At 45.6% G+C, this 17,200-nt stretch overlaps 1 protein-coding gene across 4 annotated transcripts; it reads left to right on the top strand.

The window, feature by feature from the left end:
* Nucleotides 1-3,166: 3,166 nt before the first annotated feature.
* EIF5 (eukaryotic translation initiation factor 5) lies at nt 3,167-11,902 on the top strand. 4 transcript variants are annotated; one of them, XM_083519652.1, is made up of 12 exons: nt 3,167-3,463; nt 3,908-4,127; nt 6,130-6,409; nt 6,544-6,625; nt 7,192-7,364; nt 8,356-8,467; nt 9,200-9,342; nt 9,501-9,656; nt 9,811-9,972; nt 10,442-10,606; nt 11,166-11,303; nt 11,510-11,902. In XM_083519652.1, the coding sequence occupies exons 3-12, from the start codon at nt 6,338-6,340 to the stop codon at nt 11,600-11,602; spliced, it is 1,296 nt and encodes a 431-aa protein (XP_083375778.1). In that variant the 5' UTR covers nt 3,167-3,463; nt 3,908-4,127; nt 6,130-6,337; the 3' UTR covers nt 11,603-11,902. The 4 variants fall into 4 exon arrangements, with proteins under 4 accessions (XP_083375778.1, XP_083375776.1, XP_083375777.1 ...); XM_083519650.1 differs by having other exon boundaries at nt 3,213-3,463; nt 3,734-4,127; XM_083519651.1 differs by lacking the exon at nt 3,167-3,463 and having other exon boundaries at nt 3,559-4,127.
* The last annotated feature ends 5,298 nt before the right edge of the window (nt 11,903-17,200 follow it).

Here is a 17,200-nt window from a genome sequence, read left to right as displayed (position 1 = left end):
TCTCCGGGAGAGCAGAGTACTCTGCAGTTGCAGCTAGGAAAGTTTGCTGATTAGTGGGTGGCCTTGAACAACATGGTGTAATCTATTCACAGCACATGGGTGAGAGTATGGCCTTATATTATGTCTAAAGCAGAACCAGGCGATATGAGTTTGGTCTGATAATAAGTGCGATTCCTGTGCAAAGGGCACAGGAACCACACAGAAATTAGTCCCTTGCATTAGTACATCTTGAAGGTATTTACAGCTGAAAAAAACCTTCTCATCTCAGTGCATTTCACCTGTATGTATAGTACATTTCTACTCGCAGCTCTCTAGACCAGTGTTTCCCAACCACTGTTCCGCGGCACACTAGTGTGCCGCGAGATGTTGCCTGGTGTGCCGCGGGAAAAATTAAAAAATTCGAAAGATTTTTTTTTTAAAAAAAGTCAAATTTTTGATTGGGGCGCCGTCACTAGATGACCCCTGGGGTTCCCTCCCTCCCTCCCGCTCTGCGCCTCCCTCCTCCTCCTCCTCCGGGGAGGCCCTTCCTGGCTCTCGGCCAAGGCTTGGCGGCTGCCACTCACTCACTCGCTCGCCCACCCGTCCCTCCATTCCTGCACCCGGCCTCTCCCCCTCCGTCCCCGGCGCGGGGGCTGCCGGGATCCGTAGTCCCCTCGCCCTTGGGCTCCGCGCCCGCGCGGGGTGCGCGAACTACGTTTCCCAGCGTGGCCTGGCGGGCCGGGCGTTTTGTTTGAAGTGCTCTTCTCCCGGCCATGGACTGAGCGCAGCGGCGGCGGCCGGGCGGGCAGGGGCTCTTCCGCGCAGACCCCGTGCAGCCTGCCTGCGCCCCCGCGGAGATTGGGTGGCAGGATGGAGCCCGGGGATCCCCGCGGAGGCGGAGCGGCGGAGGCGGAGGCTGCCCCCCAGGTAGGGCTGCGTCGGGGGTGGTGGTTTATTTTTGCAATGCTGCATCCGCGCCGGAGGGGACGCATCGGACCGCGGGGAGACCCCTTGGCGGGCGTGCAAGGCAATGCATGCGTGCAGGCGTTGCATGGAGTGCAGTGCAATGCAATGGCAACTCGGCGCCCTGCATGCATGCATGCAACTTCCACCGGCGCTCCGGACTTGGCAGGTGAGGGGGGTCCCCAGTGGGCGGCAGAGAGAGCCGGGAGGGCGAAGGGGAGCCGGGGGGGAGCAGCGCTGCTTCCCGAGCCGAGCCCGGGGGGAAACTTCGGCGTCGTTGTGCCGGGTGTTGGAAGCGGAGGCTGGCGGGGGCCCCTCACCTGCAAAACCTGGTCGCCTCTCATATATTTCGTGCATTGCATTCATCGCCCGCTTTCTCCTCCAAGGAGCTCCCGGGGGCGCGTGTGGTTCTCCCCGTGTTATCCTCGCAACAACAGCCCTGCGAGGTGGGTCAGGCGAGTGGCCCAAGGGAGCACCCAGGGATTGTCCTGGCCAGGTGGGGTGATTTGAACCCTGCTCTCTGCCCGGTCTTCGTCCTCATTTAGCCCCCACATGTGCATGACTGTGCATGACTGAGGTTTTCCCCCCTCGTCTTGGCTATGGTGTGAGTCTGTGCTGTTAATTAATGGGGTTCTGCCTTCGGAGAAGATGAGCCACCCCTCAAGGAGGTGATTATGTAATTTGCTAGCAATTCATGTCCCTCCTGGCGTGACGCTGCGCGCTGACGTCACGGGGCTGTAATGGTGGTGTGCCTCAAGATTTTTTTCATGAAACAAGTGTGCCTTTGCCCAAAAAAGGTTGGGAAACACTGCTCTAGACCTTCAGTAGGTACCAACATGGTGTGTAATAGAACTCCTGAGACGTTGGTATGTGCAAGAAGCTGATCAAGTTTGGTCCCACGAGCCAAGACGACTGGCAAATGCGCCATGAAAACACAACAGATGCAGGTCCTCCTATCCAAGCATAATGTGTTCTCATAAAATAGTTTGTCAAGCAAGTGTTTGCATAATAGGTTGCTGATTTCCATCGATTCCTATGAGAAAATTTCTAATGAGTTCCCAACCACAGAATTTTTACCCCAAAATGATGGGAAGAAACAGGGGAACCTTCTGAAACCTTGCAGAAGGCAAACATGGAAGGGAAAATGCTCTGATTTGTCCAATCTCCTCCCTTTCTCCATGGTTTTCAGTGAAACGGCTGCTGAGGACCAGCAAAATACAAAGAGCAAGGCTTGTTTAAGGCGGCTTATTTGTTTACCGTACTACAGGCAGGCCCAGCTCTTAGGAAATCCGAATGGGTGATGTGCATAGCAAGGTTTGTGTACTAATTCCTCGTGTTTGGATAACTGAATTTTCGTATAATAAGTGTTTGTATAGGAGGATCTGCGTCTATGTTCCTGTCATGTTTATATATACCACGGTCCTCAGGCTTTCCTCAGCAGAAGGGTCAATCTGAGCAGTGCTCACTGATGTACATGGGTTAAATGCTGTGAGGCCCCTTATCATAAGCTCTGGTTGTATTTATGATGGCCGTCTTCAAATATCTGGAGGGCTGTCACATGGAAGATGGAGCAAGCTTGTTTTCTCCTGCTCTGGAGGGTAGGACTTGAACCAATGGCTTCAAATTAAGAAAGGAGATTCCAACTAAACTTTAGGGAAGCTTTTAATGTTTAATAAGTTATTGTATTTTAGTGTTTTGTTGGAAGCCGCCCAGAGTGGCTGGGGAAACCCAGCCAGATCAGCGGGGTATAAATAATAAATTATTATTATTATTATTACTTCAGGAATAACTTTCTGACGGCAAGAGCTGTTCAGCCGTGGAATGATCTCCCTTGGGAGGTGGTGGACTCTCCTTCCTTGGAGGTTTTTAAGCAGAGGTTAAATGGCCATCATAGATGCTTTAGTTGAGATTCCTGCATTGGGGCTGGACTAGATGACCCCGGGGCTCCCTTCCAACTGATTCGATGATCCTCTCATCTCAAGTTTTGACCATCTCTTTAGTTTCATGCAGTTAGTTTTCGTATCAAAATTCAAGAGAACAGAATCGGCACGACCTTTAAAAGGATTTAGAGAGGTACATTTTACGTTCTTGCTCCTTAACATAACTCCCGACCCTCTTATCGCGTCTTCACGTTACGAGGCGAGGCGAGCAAGAACCGCGCTCCCTCCCCTCCCCCATGTGCCAGGCACTGACTCATTCTTCCCCTCAGCTTGAACTCTCGCGAGACTCTGGCCGCGTCTTGTAAACGCGATGTCCTTTCGGGCGCTGCTAGTTCTTCGATCGTAGCGGCCGGCCGGGGAGGTGGCGCGTGGGGGGGGGGGAATGTTGAGAGAGAGGGAAGAGACGTGCGGAGGGGGAGGTCACCAAGCGCCATGACAGACAGGAGCCCGGAACCAATGAGACGGGCCGAAGTCAAAGCGTGCAGCCAATACCGCGGCGGGGTGGGCGCGTCCTCGCCGGCGGCTGATTGATCTCAGCCTTGGCGACGGCGTTGTTCAGTCGGAGCGAGAACATTCTAGAGGTAAGTGCTCGGCGGCCATTATGGCCTGCCCCCTACCCCTCCTCACCCCCCCACCGCCCTACGATTGCGCGCGAGCTCCCAGGTTTTTTTAAAAAAAGAAAGAAAAAAGCGCCTCGGTTGCCTCTACGGCAGGTTTTGCCGAGCCTTGAGGTGCGCGCGCGCCGTTCCTCCGCCCCCCTCCGCGGCTTCGCGCGCCACCCGCGCGCGCGCCCCCGCCGCCAACCCCATCTAACAATGCTGCCTCAGCTGACTGTATTTCCCTCCCGGCAGAGCAACCGGCACGGCCGCTCCCGCTGATCCCGCCCGCCTCAGGACGCTCGGACCCCCCCTCCCCTCTTCCTGGCGGTTGCGGCGCCGGCCTCCTCCGCCCTCGACCACCGGACACAGAAGAGAGCGGATATCTATATATCTATATATTTAAGTAATATACGTCTAATTTGAAAGGACTGCAGGAGGAAGGGGAGCAGGAGGAGGAGAGGAAGGCGAAGAAGAAGAAACACCACACCGCCCCCTTCCAGCGTCCGGGTGCTCGGTGGCTACACACCTCTCTCTTCCCCCCCTCAACCCCCCGACGTCGCTCATCGTTTCTCCTCAACACCGATTCGGCCTTCGTCACAGCCCCGGGCGAGCAGCGTTGGGTTTATGTCTGTATTGGACGAAAACGGTGAGTCGCGAGGGAGGAGGCGGCGGCCGTTTGAACAGGCGTGGGGGGGGGGCTTGAAGGGGCTCCCTCTCCTGAGGGGACGCGGCGGTTGGTCGGGGGTGGGAAATCCGGGTCGGGGGTGGTTTTGTGGAAAGGCGAAGCGGGGCCTCAAGAGGGAAAGAAACGGAGGTGGGGAAAGGAGCTGGGTGGGGGGTGGGGGGCAGCGAGGGCGGCCGCCATGGGGCAGAGGCCTCTGGGGCCCCTTTTCGTAAGGTTTTTCACTTAAATGCGTCGCTATGATAACAATAAGCCCCTCATCTCGTTCTCTCGTGAGGGGGGGCGCCTGAGAGCGATGCCGCGGCCCCCGTCCCTCCTTCCGCGGTAGGAAAGTGGGGCGGTAAGATGAGGCGAAGGAGTGTATAATAAAGACGGTGGTCGCCGCTGCGCGTTTTATCCAGGGTTGTTCTCTTCTCTCCCCCCCCCCCCCCGTCGCGGGTTGCTCCACAAGATGGCGGCTGCCAGGTCTTCCGCGCCTCCCTCCCTCGTGATGCTGGGCGGAGGGAGGGGCGGCGAGGGAGACGCGGTGGTTGGGGAGAGTGCGCGCTCTGTGGCGCAGTTCCTAAACCCGCAGCGCCGGGAGGGTGGAGGAGGGCGAGGGCTCCTTTCTCTCTGTCCGTCGGTCTGTCTGTTTCTCTCCCGATGCCTCTCTTTTTCCCGGGTTCAGAGAGCGACGCGGGGCGGGGGAGAGGAGAGCGGAGGGAGGGGAAAGGAGGAGAAGCGCCTGCGCGGCACGCTGCCTCCCCTCGTATTTAAGGCTGACTCAGTGCTTAATTGCTGCATTTCTGAGTCATTCCGACGCCTGGGTGAAGGGGAGGTGGGGTTTTTTGGGCTTTTGGTTTTTGTTTTTTTATTAAACCAAAGGGAGGGAGGGAGCGGAAGTGCTCTTTATACGCGAAGGCCTCGTGGCGTGTGAATGGCTTTTCTCCCCAGCAGGTAAAAGCATCACGTTTTCTATTTCCTCCAGGTTCCAAAGTACTTAGTATAAGGGTTTTGTCCCCCGTCCCCCCCGTATTTTTCTTCCTTTTTTTTACTTCGGATATTTTTGGGGGGAGGGTCTTTTCATGCTTCTGCAGGCACGTGTTTAGGTCATGTGGTGGAAAGGGTGGGAGAGCAAAGTTCCATGCCTGAAACCGTATCTGCTGTGTTACTGGTTGTTTTGGCGTAAACAGCTTTGATTCGCTTAAATAAGCACAGGCAATTGTTCTTTATGGCAGGGGAGTTGTGTAATGAGGTGGTTCAGATAAATTTTAGTGGTGCTGATTAAGTAGGTATGGCCCCACTCCAACATTCGCTTACTAGCACAGTATACCCTTGAGGATACAAGAGACTTAAAATATGTAGGAGGTGCCTTTCATATGAACTCCCACTGAGAGCAAGTGCAGGTTCAACGTTAACATTAACTGGTAAAGGTTTAATGAAAATATCCACCTGCTAAATAGGTGCAGAGTGACTATGCAATGGAATGTGACAAGTTATTACTGTTGCAAAGTAAACTTAAGAGTCAACGTGCAACATAAAAAGCTTATAATTGTACCAAGTTCACAAGCAGGCATAATTCATTCGTGTTACTTTTACAATTGTTTAGTTTTAATATTCTATCTGCCCATTTTTGTCAAGCAGCTTAACCAAATAGAGGATTTATATATATAACTTAGATAGTGTTTAATATTATAAAAAGTTGTTCTTCGCATATGATCGTTTAAAGATACAAAAGGTTCAGTGGACTATTTAGACTTGGCAATGCTGTGTTTTAAGAAAAAACAACAACAATGTAGCCTTTGCTCACACATACTTTTAATTCTGTCTTGGGTGTCAAATGGAAAAAGTTAACAAATGACATTTTGCTAAAGTTGACCTAGCCCCTAAAATGGTTTCCAAGCACTATCTATTGGCATTGACTGAGTTTTGCATGAATGTTATCCAAAGTGCTACAGAAACTAAATCTTGCTTTTTTAATTTGCAGAGCTGTTGCGCAGCCATTGGTACCTGTATTGGGGAAATATAGCATACAAGCAAGAACCTCACAGCCTCGGTGGCGAAAAATTTTTCATGTCAGAGACCGAGAACTCTTGCAGTCGTTTATGTCATCACGTCTTCTCCAGACAGAAGATACCAAAAAGTTGCAATCAAAGATCTCTCCATCTTATTGATAAAGCTACTAATAAGCCAAAATGTCTGTCAATGTCAACCGCAGTGTTTCAGATCAGTTCTATCGCTACAAAATGCCCCGTCTGATTGCCAAGGTAGTTGCTGCAATATTTAAATTTCTTAAGGCCTAGCTTGAATTTTACCTTATTTAAAACTCCTGAAACAAAAGAATTATTGCTTGAATTGAACTGGGTTGAATAAGTATGTTTAACAAATCTTCTCTTCCTAGGTTGAGGGCAAAGGAAATGGGATAAAGACAGTTATAGTCAACATGGTTGACGTTGCAAAGGCGCTTAATCGGCCTCCTACGTGTAAGTTGGTGCATAGACATTTTACTCTGCCATCCCTTCTTCTTCTACAAGACACTAAAAACTTGCATATGTCCTTTGTTCTAACACTGCACAAATTTGACTTGCACAGAAAAATCAGGCCTTGCTCAGATTGCTCCTGTCTCAAATTTGTACATTCCAAGTGTACTAGTAATTGCCATGCATCAGCCAACATACATAACCTTGTCTTTTTGTCTCATGAAGTCAGTAGAAGCCCCTAAGGCGAGAAGGCAACTGTAAGGAAACAATGTACCTTGACATAATGAACAGTACTTTTAAGATGACACAATGTTTAGTTTCGTGCTGCCTTATATTTAACAAATAGCAGTACTGAGCTGGTTATAAGCAGCGCTCCTAAATGATGCTGTTGTGGGGAGGGAATTTTGACACTGGTCTTCAGATTGATAGTGAAACATGCTGTGGTTAAAAAAGAGTTCCAACTTTTCTTACTGTTATTAATGTAGCAAGAGCCTGCTAATGTTTTAAACATAAATTGGGGTGGAAGAAAAGCCATTGCAGAGGCGTAATAACTTTTTTTCTTTTATTAGATCCCACCAAATTTTTTGGTTGTGAGCTGGGAGCGCAGACCCAGTTTGATGTTAAGAATGACCGTTACATTGTCAATGGATCTCATGAGGCGAATAAGCTACAAGACATGTTGGATGGGTTCATTAAAAAATTTGTTCTCTGTCCTGAGTGTGAGAATCCCGAAACTGATCTGGTAGGTACTACTTTTAGAATGTTCACAGGTGTCTTTTAAAGACTGACAATATCGTTTGCAATGCATTGTCTGAAAGTTGCTAATGCTGGAATGCCACACATTTGTCTAGTCAGTGCCAGGATAGGAGGCTGCCTGTAAATCCTATCTGCAGTGCCAATAAGTTATTTAATTAAAAATAAGAAATGAAGTAAATATACAGCTGAGCTTTCACTGGAGGTTTCCTTTCCTTGCATAGCTTATGCTTCAGCATTTGTACCAGGGGACACAGTAATGTGAAGTCATTGAATACATGACATTGCAATCGTATAGTTGCATATATAGAAGTCTTGCTGAACTCACTGGGCCTTTTGAATAGACATGTATTAGGATTGTACTGTCAGTTCTGAATTTTGAGTATGCTAGTTAAATTTTGTCAGATTTCTCCTCCTTAAGAATAGAAATCACACAAACCTAGCAAATTCTAAGTTAACTGAATTCCTTTGCATAGAACAATTGGTTTTAGCTTGCTGTACAAGGGGCCAGTCCAAATGGAGTAGGGGTTTGGGGGGCGTGTTTGCGTGCCTCATTCATGTCTTGTCCTGGAACATTGGGTGCTTGAAAAGTGAAATGCAGCACCTTGAACTGAACCTAAAACTGCATTGCCTTCCCCAACTTGAAGTTCTGCTGAGATGCCTCCTTCTTGGGGGGCAGGGGAGTACCAGCACTCCCAAAACTGTATCTCCCCATTGACTACTGCGCAAAGGAGCTTCTTCTGGTGTGTCACCATTTCAAGGTCTCGGAAACTTCCTGTTTCCTGAACCTCAAGACCTTGCTGGGGTTACTACACAAGAGGGAGAAGGGGCTCTTTTGGAAGGTAATAAGACCTTTTGAACGTTGAGTTTTCCTTCCCCTCCAGGCTTTTAGAGTAGCAATGAAAAATTCTTACTTTGCATTTAGCGCCAAGGTAATTGGGAAAATGGCAGGCATTAAAACTACTACTTTTTTTTGACAGCATGTCAATCCTAGGAAACAAACTATTGGTAACTCTTGCAAAGCCTGTGGCTATCGAGGCATGCTTGACACAAACCATAAACTCTGCACATTCATCCTCAAAAACCCACCTGGTAAGTGAATGAATTCCTCTGGCTTTGGTGCACCAAAGGACAGGTCATAAAATAAGCTGGCAGGCTACCATTCTTTGAATCTATTTTATGCAAGCAACACTCTGTGGCAGATAACTAGTGGTCTGCTTCAATTTAAGCTTGCTATAGTAAGCATAGTCTGACCTATTCCAGTGGCCTCTGTAGGTGAGGCCATCTGTTATATAGACTCTTGACATCCTAGCCATTGCTATTCTCCATGAGCAAATTCTGTACATCCTTGTCTACATGAGATGAGAGCACTGCCTTCTAGTTTTCTATATTGTCACACAGAGTACTTTTTCTGTAACTGCAAGTAGCTGGTCAACCATTGTCAACACTTCGGGTTATGCTGGATCTAGAAAAGTTTAGTTCTGTAACACACACAATTAGTAGCACTCTGAATGTTCACTTAGAGGTGATTGGTTTTGGTATTTCTTTTGGTGTCTGACTCAGAGTCAGGTGTTTTCCATGTGTCTTTTCTAAAAGGCAACCTCACAGTGTTGGCTTGAAAAAAGCTATTGCCCCAAAAGACATATTAAGCAGTCTTGTCAGCCCCTGGTTCAGATGAAACTAAGATTATGCTCACCTGAAAACAGTGAAGTAAAATTTCATAAGCTATATTTAGAGGTGTTGGGACAGCTGTGACTGAAACTGAAACGTCAGATGAAACTGTTTGAAAGCAGCTATTGAATGAAGACTTGTTAATGTTTGCAGAGAGCAGTGAGACTGGTACAGGCAAGAAAGAGAAAGAAAAGAAGAATAGAAAAGGCAAGGATAAAGAGAATGGTTCTGTGTCTAATACTGAGACACCATCCCCACAGTCAGCAGCACCAGAAGAGCTTAGTCCTCCACATGTGGTAAGTACACATGGTCAAATTGAATGAGAGAGAAATGTCTTGATCAGAACATATTCCAGGTCATTGCTTACCTATATGTGAGAGGTGTGTGTAAGTGTGTCAAAGTGGTTCTTTGTGTTACATTTATGTTCTCACTTGTTGCATTAACCACTTTTCAGGATGATGATGATGATGACTGGGGTGAAGACACAACCGAAGAAGCCCAGAGGCGCAGAATGGATGAAATCAGTGATCATGCAAAAGTTCTCACCCTGACTGATGACCTAGAAAGGACTATTGAAGAAAGAGTTAATATACTATTTGACTTTGTTAAGGTAAAAAAGGATATTAGTGTGCTCCTGTTGTGCTGAAATGACATAACCTTTTAACTAGAGTAGCTGGCTCATTCATTAAGTGAACTAACTATTAAGGAATGCAGGTATAGCCAGCATGGTTGCAAGTATAGTAGCATGTTTTTTATATTTTCAGAAAAAGAAGGAAGAAGGTGTCATAGAAACATCTGATAAAGATATAGTGGCTGAAGCAGAAAGACTGGATGTCAAAGCTATGGGACCCCTGGTATTGACTGAAGTCCTCTTTGATGAAAAGATCAGAGAGCAGATAAAGAAGTACAGGCGACATTTCTTGCGTGTAAGTTCTACCAGTGATTTATCATACGCCTAAAACATGGTGAAACGACAGCGTTTAGAACTCAAAATTAGAGTGACATACCATCAAGCTGCAAGTTGTATTCTGTTTCAACAATTGATTTATTTGCAAAACTCCAAAAAGTTAGTTACACATACCTTCCCTCGTTAGCCGTCTCGTGGTTTCTATGCTGGGCAATGGCCTGTGTGTCTGGTATGGAAATACTGTGGGTGGTTCAAATTGGATGGAGTATTCCATGCCTCTGCAAGCAGCCCACTGATTTTCATCACTGGATGTGGAGAAGGCAAAGCATCCTCCAGCCCCAAAGTAAAATTCAAGTGTTCTCTTGCTACAGCTTGCTGGTTGGTTTGGGTAAACCCTGAGTTGTGTATTGCAGTCTGGAAAGTGGCTAATAAGGCTTGTGTATGCAAATGGATTTCTGTTCCCTAATCCATCCCAATTCATTTCACAGTTCTGCCACAACAACAAGAAGGCTCAAAGATACCTTCTTCATGGCCTGGAGTGCGTGGTAGCCATGCATCAGTCTCAGCTGATTTCTAAAATTCCGCATATCCTGAAGGAAATGTATGATGCGGATCTTCTGGAAGAGGAGGTCATTCTGAGCTGGGCGGAAAAGGTCTGTATTATATAGCAAGATAAATCTCACAAATAATCAAACTTGTAAATATACACCTGTTTGAATGGCAGTGGTGGCCTTTATGAATTGTGTGATTATGCAGCAGGATTTTGCTCTTCAGTAGATATCCAAGAGTACAGAGGGAGGGAAGATGGTAGCCTGGGAAGGGGGATGAGAAAACTTGTACATTGGTACATTGGATCCTCCCTTGCAAAGTTTGGGGGTAATAATTCAAACATTAATATCTCATGCATGTAGAATTGTATGCACTGACTGACGCGCTCCTCTGTCACATTTCCAGCCCAACTGCCCTCCATAATATGGGGAGAAGCAAACCTCAGCAACATGAGGCCTACTGTATTCATAGATATTCTCCTTTCATCTGTTTGGCCCCCTAGCACATTTTTTGTATTCTTCCCCCTGTTTTTTTAAAGAACTGGTGAAGCTCCTACTTTGGATCCCATATGAACTTAAATACATTAAGTCCCAAGTTGTTCATTAAATGTTGAGGTAAGGAAACAATGCAGTGCATAGAATTGACATCAGTCTTCTCTTGTAGGCCTCGAAGAAATATGTCTCTAAAGAGCTTGCCAAAGAAATTCGTGTCAAAGCAGAACCCTTCATTAAATGGCTGAAAGAAGCTGAAGAGGAGTCATCTGGCAATGAGGAGGAAGAGGATGAAGATGAAAATATTGAAGTATGTGTTAAACTCAGCTTTGAAAAGTTGGTTAAATCTATCTTTAAAAAATATCTGTAGCAATAACCTAATGGCAACTAAGTCTTTGATTTGAGACAGGATTTTGTACTCCCATGCAGGTATATTTACTGTAGTAGCCAACTACATTTAGAATACCTCAAGCTTGTTGACTTCATTGCACTAATGAAACCTACCTCTTTGTGCAGGTGGTGTACTCCAAGACGGCCAGTGTACCTAAGGTTGAAACTGTGAAGCCTGCAAACAACAAGGAAGAGGACATTGATATTGATGCTATTTAAAGTGAATCAATCTAGTTTCCAGTGTTACAGTGCATATCTCTCTGCATCTCTTACCGGAAGTGCAACATGTGTCCACAAGCTGTAATAGCTAAACATCGTGCTACACTTCTTGAACTCAAAATGTATCTTACCATGACTGGTATTGTAACTAAGTTTAACAGATGAGAGGAGTTAATACACCAGCAAACTGATCAAAGTTTGCTGTACAGCATGTTTCTTTTAAACTTTGTCTTGGACATAAATACTTGGAGCACATTTATACAGTTGTGAAAAATAAAGGATTTGGTTTTGGAATCTTCAGTTATGACACATTCCTGGTAGTTCTTCACGGACAACATTGGGTTAATGTGGCAAAGAAACACATCTAGAATGGGACTCAGTGGGGTGGGCTTGATCTTGCTTGTTGTATCATTGGGTGAGGTTTGGTCTACCTGTACAACTCGTTACTTACATTTGCTGCCAAACCTGCTGTGGTGGAGGAGAACTACTGTTGTGGGTGGAACAAAATTTTCACCACCATCCTGACACTTGAGCACCCTTCCTCATGTCATCCTAATTTCAGTTATTGGGCCCATTCAAAATGAATACTTCCAGACTCTTGGAACATTATGTAAAAATGGATTGAAGATAAAAGGGATCAGTGGAAAGGATCACAACTGACATGTAGAAAAAAATATAGATCTCTTGAAATGTCTGTCATGTAGCCTGTAAGTAGCTATTGATTTCTCAGATTAGGCAAACAATCAGGCCTGCTACTGTTCCCTTTTTCTTTAAGAATGGGAATAGGTCCCTTTTTGAAATTATTTCCCCCCAAAACATTTCAATGTTAACTGAATAAGGACTCATTCTATGTTAGCAACACAAATCAAGGGTGCTTTTTTAAATGAGAAGAACACTAGTTTCCTGAAAAATATGAATGGAAAGCATAAACTACTTTGCAGCTGCTGCACTCCTAGGGATAGTATTTTGCCCTCTTGGGGAGTGCAAACTTGAGTGCCAGACCTCTTCCAAACATGTGGGATTAAAACTGGCTTCTGGGGAAATTCCTTGTTCTTTAAACAAGTCTGCACATGTCCATAAAACCAACACTCTACCTTGAAGTTTTGGTTGTCTCCATTTGTAGTGGGATGGATGCTAGTATTCAGTCAGAAAGAAGTTTGTCTTCCTCCTGTTCCCTTCATTGTTGTACAGGTGCTATTTTAAACCCAAATAGGTCACTACAATATGTCCACTAAGGAACACATTTTATGTACTACAAGTATCAGGTTCACATACATCAGAATATGTCTTATTAAAGCTTAAACTAATGTCAGTAGATTTATTTAGCATTGCACTGTTAAAAAACATTTGGAGATCCAGCAACTCCTTTACTAAATGTTCTTGCAATTATATATTTGCTCAAAAGTTTTGAGGAAACACTTCATTTAACAAATTGGCCAAAGGGCAATCGTAGAATTGTCCAGGTGGAAGGTACCTGAGGATCATCTAGTCCAACCTTCTGCAATGCAAGGAATCTCAACTAAAGCATCCATGACAGGTGGCCAGCCAACCTGCTTAAAAATAGGAGAGTCCACCATCTCTTAAGGGAGTATGAGCTCTTGCCATCAGAAAGTTCTTCCTGATGTTTAGAAACAAACTTTTGAAAATTATTTTTAGCCTCTTGCAAGCCTGAGCTCATTCTGAGTGTTGGCCCGTCTGACCTCTCTGAAACTTGGCTACTCGTGTACACCCTTCGTGATCTCTCAATTCTTCCATTTCTTATAATGCCTTTAAATCTCTGCTCATTTGTAAGCTGCTTGTGGAACCACACCAGTTTCTTTTAGATGCCTCTCACTTTTCTTTATGGAATTCTCTGCATTTGTGTCTTCGGTATTTCACCTTTAGGGATGCGGGTGGCGCTGTGGGTTAAACCACAGAGCCTAGGACTTGCTGATCAGAAGGTTGGCGGTTCGAATCCCCACGACGGCGGTTCGAATCCCTGCGACGGGGTGAGCTCCCGTTGCTCGGTCCCTGCTCCTGCCAACCTAGCAGTTCGAAAGCACGTCAAAGTGCAAGTAGATAAATAGGTACCGCTCCAGCCAATAAAGCGAGATGAACGCCACAACCCCAGAGTCGGCCACGACTGGACTTAACGGTCAGGGGTCCCTTTACCCTTATTTCACCTTTAAGAAACTAACTCCCTTCTCCTGAGCATTTACCATGGAATCTTGCCCAGTAGTTTCTTAAGCTTTTTGAAAGCAGCCTAAAAGTCCTGAGTGCGTGTTTGACTATACTCTGCTTTCCCTCGCCTGTGTATAATGAAAACGCATGACATGATCGCTTCCTCCCAAGGTTCCCAGTACAGTGTTACCTCGGGTTAAGAACTTAATTCATTCTGGAGGTCCGTTCTTAACCTGAAACTGTTCATAACCTGAAGCACCACTTTAGCTAATCGGGGCCTTCCACTGCCGCCGCTGCGTGATTTCTGTTCTCATCCTGAAGCAAAGTTCTTAACCCGAGGTACTATTTCTGGGTTAGCGGAGTCTGTAACCTGAAGCGTCTGTAACCCGAGATATCACTGTACTTCGTTGATCACTTCCTCCCCTTGTTGCTTCTTCCAGTTTTGGGGAAATTGACTAGCTCAGCCATACAAAGTTTCATCAAAATCAAGAAAAAGGACAATTAAAAATGCCTCAAATGAAAATTTCACTGTTCTGGGACTGTAGAACAGTGGCAGGATTCAGCATATATTTCTATCTTTTGCCAAAAGAAAAAAAGAGATCTGCATGAAATGTGCATGTGCCTATTAATAGATGCAGATTATTGGGAGGGGGGGTGTTAAAATAGCACTACAATGCTTACCATAGCACAGGGGTGCCCAAACCTTTTTCAAAGGGCCAGATTTGATGAAGTGAACATGTGCGTGAGGGCCAACCAAAGTCGCTGACCTTTTTTAGAACTGAAGTTGTTGAGCTTTTTGGGGATTTTACCCCAGGAAATAAACTGCCACAGGGGGTGGATTAGGCCCCCAAAACAGACTTTGGACATGCCTGCCATAGCAAGAAAAGCTGTGGCCAGGTGAGCTGTGTACCTGCTCAATCTGCTCTCCATATGCTCACTGTTGACGTGGAACTTTCTACATTTTTTTTTTACCAACACCCAAAACACAAACAGTGAAACCCCCCAGGCGGTTGATACATTGGGTATACATAATCAATGATAACATATTCAAATCAACTATATGTACAATTCTATATACCTTAACACTCGTACCTCCACAATATTTATTTAACTTTTAACATTTTTTTTAAGAATAATTTTTTATTAACCGACCAATCACATCAAATCAAACCAAATTACATAAATTCCAAATTACACAGCCAAATTTTAAATTTTTGTTGGGGGTACCCATATTTCAAGTTCCGAAGGGATCCAATCAACTTCTTGCTTCTTACTGCTGTTTTAATGTCCATAAATCTAACCTTATGATGTTCACAGTACTATCCAGTCCTTTCTTATTATTTTTCCACATCTCTTGTTGTTATTTTCATATATTTTTCCTTTCTCTTTGTGACCTCTGATAGTCTCCGCAAGCTGGTTAGAACAGTTTGTAATCCTGCGTGGATATTTTTTATTTTATCCAGTAGCCATATCCAGACGTTTTCCATATAACATCACTTCCATACATCAAAACAGTCTTAGCATCATTAATCTTCACCAATCTGCCTCCTTTCTCAAAACCTCTGAGGAGATTCACTAGGAATGCAGTCTGAAAACAAATCCGTTCTTCCTCCCGGCTGTATATCCTTTGGCAAGATGGCGACTCCGAATTAATTGCTGCGCCATTCCCAAAAGCTCTTATTGCTTCTTGGTCTCCATAAAGCATACTTTTGGTTAAAGTTTATCTCCACACAGACCTTAATCATCCTGCTTGGGTCAGTTCAACCGACGATTCTAATGAGGAGGGGTTCTTGTAAATCACATAGAAGGAAAGTAAAAAAGGTCGTCCCCCCCCCATTCAGCCCCGTTGTCAACATACCCCGCCTTTGGTGTATCTTCATCGTAAAATATTCCTGTTTCTCCAGCCCGTTGTCTTCTTTCGCAGAGGTCACTTAAATTAGCAGACTTCACTCCCCTTCTTCACTTGAAATATGTGCATTTGCTTCTTTTGCAATTAATTATTCCAAATTGCTGCAACTAGTGCGCAATCAGAGACAGCGTCCAGGAGAGCCGATGTCCACACAGGGACATTCTGCCTAGGGCCCTCACCCCCTTCTTTCGAATTAGGGGGTGATTTATGGGCACAGCAGGCAAGGGCAGTGTTCCCCATTTCCTTGGGGCAACAAGGGAGGCTGCCTACTCCCATAACAGCCTCTTAATTACCCCGTGTGGGTCGGAGAGATGGTATTGTCGGCCATCTTCCAATGCGCCCCCTAGTGGCCCCCCTAACTTTTAACATTTTAATTGTCCCAAATTGTTCAAACCTGCCCAAATAATTCAATATTTCTCAAACTAATCCTCCTCCTCCTCACTGACCTTAAACCCTTCCATTTTATGTATCTTCACAGATAGTCTAAGATTATAATATTTGTCTATTTTTCCCTCCATTGGTTCACCCCCTAGCTCTTCTCCATTTTCCCAATTACTCGCTATAACCTATCAGACAGGTTGATAGGGAACTTAAAGACCCATTTTCTCTCCCTTTTGAGGGTCCTTCAAACAGAGGACTGTCCCCCATAAAGCTGGATACATAGCCACTCCAGAGAAACTGTCAAACTAAGCTGCTACTTTTGCATCCTGAAAGAAGACAGGAAACTTCTACCTGACACAGATACACATTTCAAGACCCTCTTACCGCTTTTTGAAGTTCACTTCGGCTGCAAGATAGAATCTTCAGGCAGCTGAACAGCTTCAGATCCTATAAGTGACTGAAGCTTCAAAGAGACCTGGAAGGGGGGAAATCCAGCTGAGCAGATCTCTCTCCTGATTTTTTCCCCCCAGCTAAGCAGGTAACACAGCTATATTTAAATATGCTGCACAGAATTATTTAGACAGGTCTGCCTGAAGCACTAATTAGAACTGGATTTATAAAATGAACTGAGCTCCAGAGAGGCTGGAATAGGGATCTTACTGACCACAGTGAACAGTGGTATGGAGAGAGACTGTGTTGTCCAGTGGATAAAGCAGCCACCCCCAAACTGATGCTCTCCCATGTTTTGGATTGCAGTGCTCACTCCAAAACACCAGGAGAGATTGATGTTGGAGAAGACACCAGGAGAGATTGATGTCAGGAGTGCTCTGATGGTGTTTCCTGCTTGGCAGGGGGTTGGACTCGATGGCCCTTGTGGTCTCTTCCGATTCTATGATTCTATGATTCTAAGACGAAGCAGAGTATCAGTCAGACTAGTCTAAGAAGACCAGGAGGATTCATGTTCCGTTCCTAAGACATGAAGTTAACTACTGGCTTTTGGCTAATCACTCTATTTCAGTCTAATCTACCTCACAGGGTTGTTGTGAAGATAACATTCACAGGGTGTGGGTAGAGAGAGACACAAGATGTGCCAGCTTGAGCTTCTTAGAGGCAAGGCGGGACGTGGAAATAATAAAAATCATGCTGCC

This window comes from Podarcis liolepis (assembly GCF_965112155.1).
Source record: "Podarcis liolepis genome assembly, chromosome: 1".
In the NCBI taxonomy this organism is placed as follows: Eukaryota; Metazoa; Chordata; class Lepidosauria; order Squamata; family Lacertidae; genus Podarcis; species Podarcis liolepis.
Note: the sequence above shows the minus strand (reverse complement) of the source record. Positions and strands in the feature narration are given on the sequence as shown.

Bases quoted from the DNA above. Each gene is read 5' to 3' on its own strand.
- EIF5 (XM_083519652.1), top strand. From the start codon at position 6,338: ATGTCTGTCAATGTCAACCGCAGTGTTTCAGATCAGTTCTATCGCTAC. The intron at 9,973-10,441 runs GTAAGTTCTACC...TTCATTTCACAG, and splicing joins ACAGGCGACATTTCTTGCGT to TTCTGCCACAACAACAAGAA. The intron at 10,607-11,165 runs GTCTGTATTATA...CTTCTCTTGTAG, and splicing joins TTCTGAGCTGGGCGGAAAAG to GCCTCGAAGAAATATGTCTC.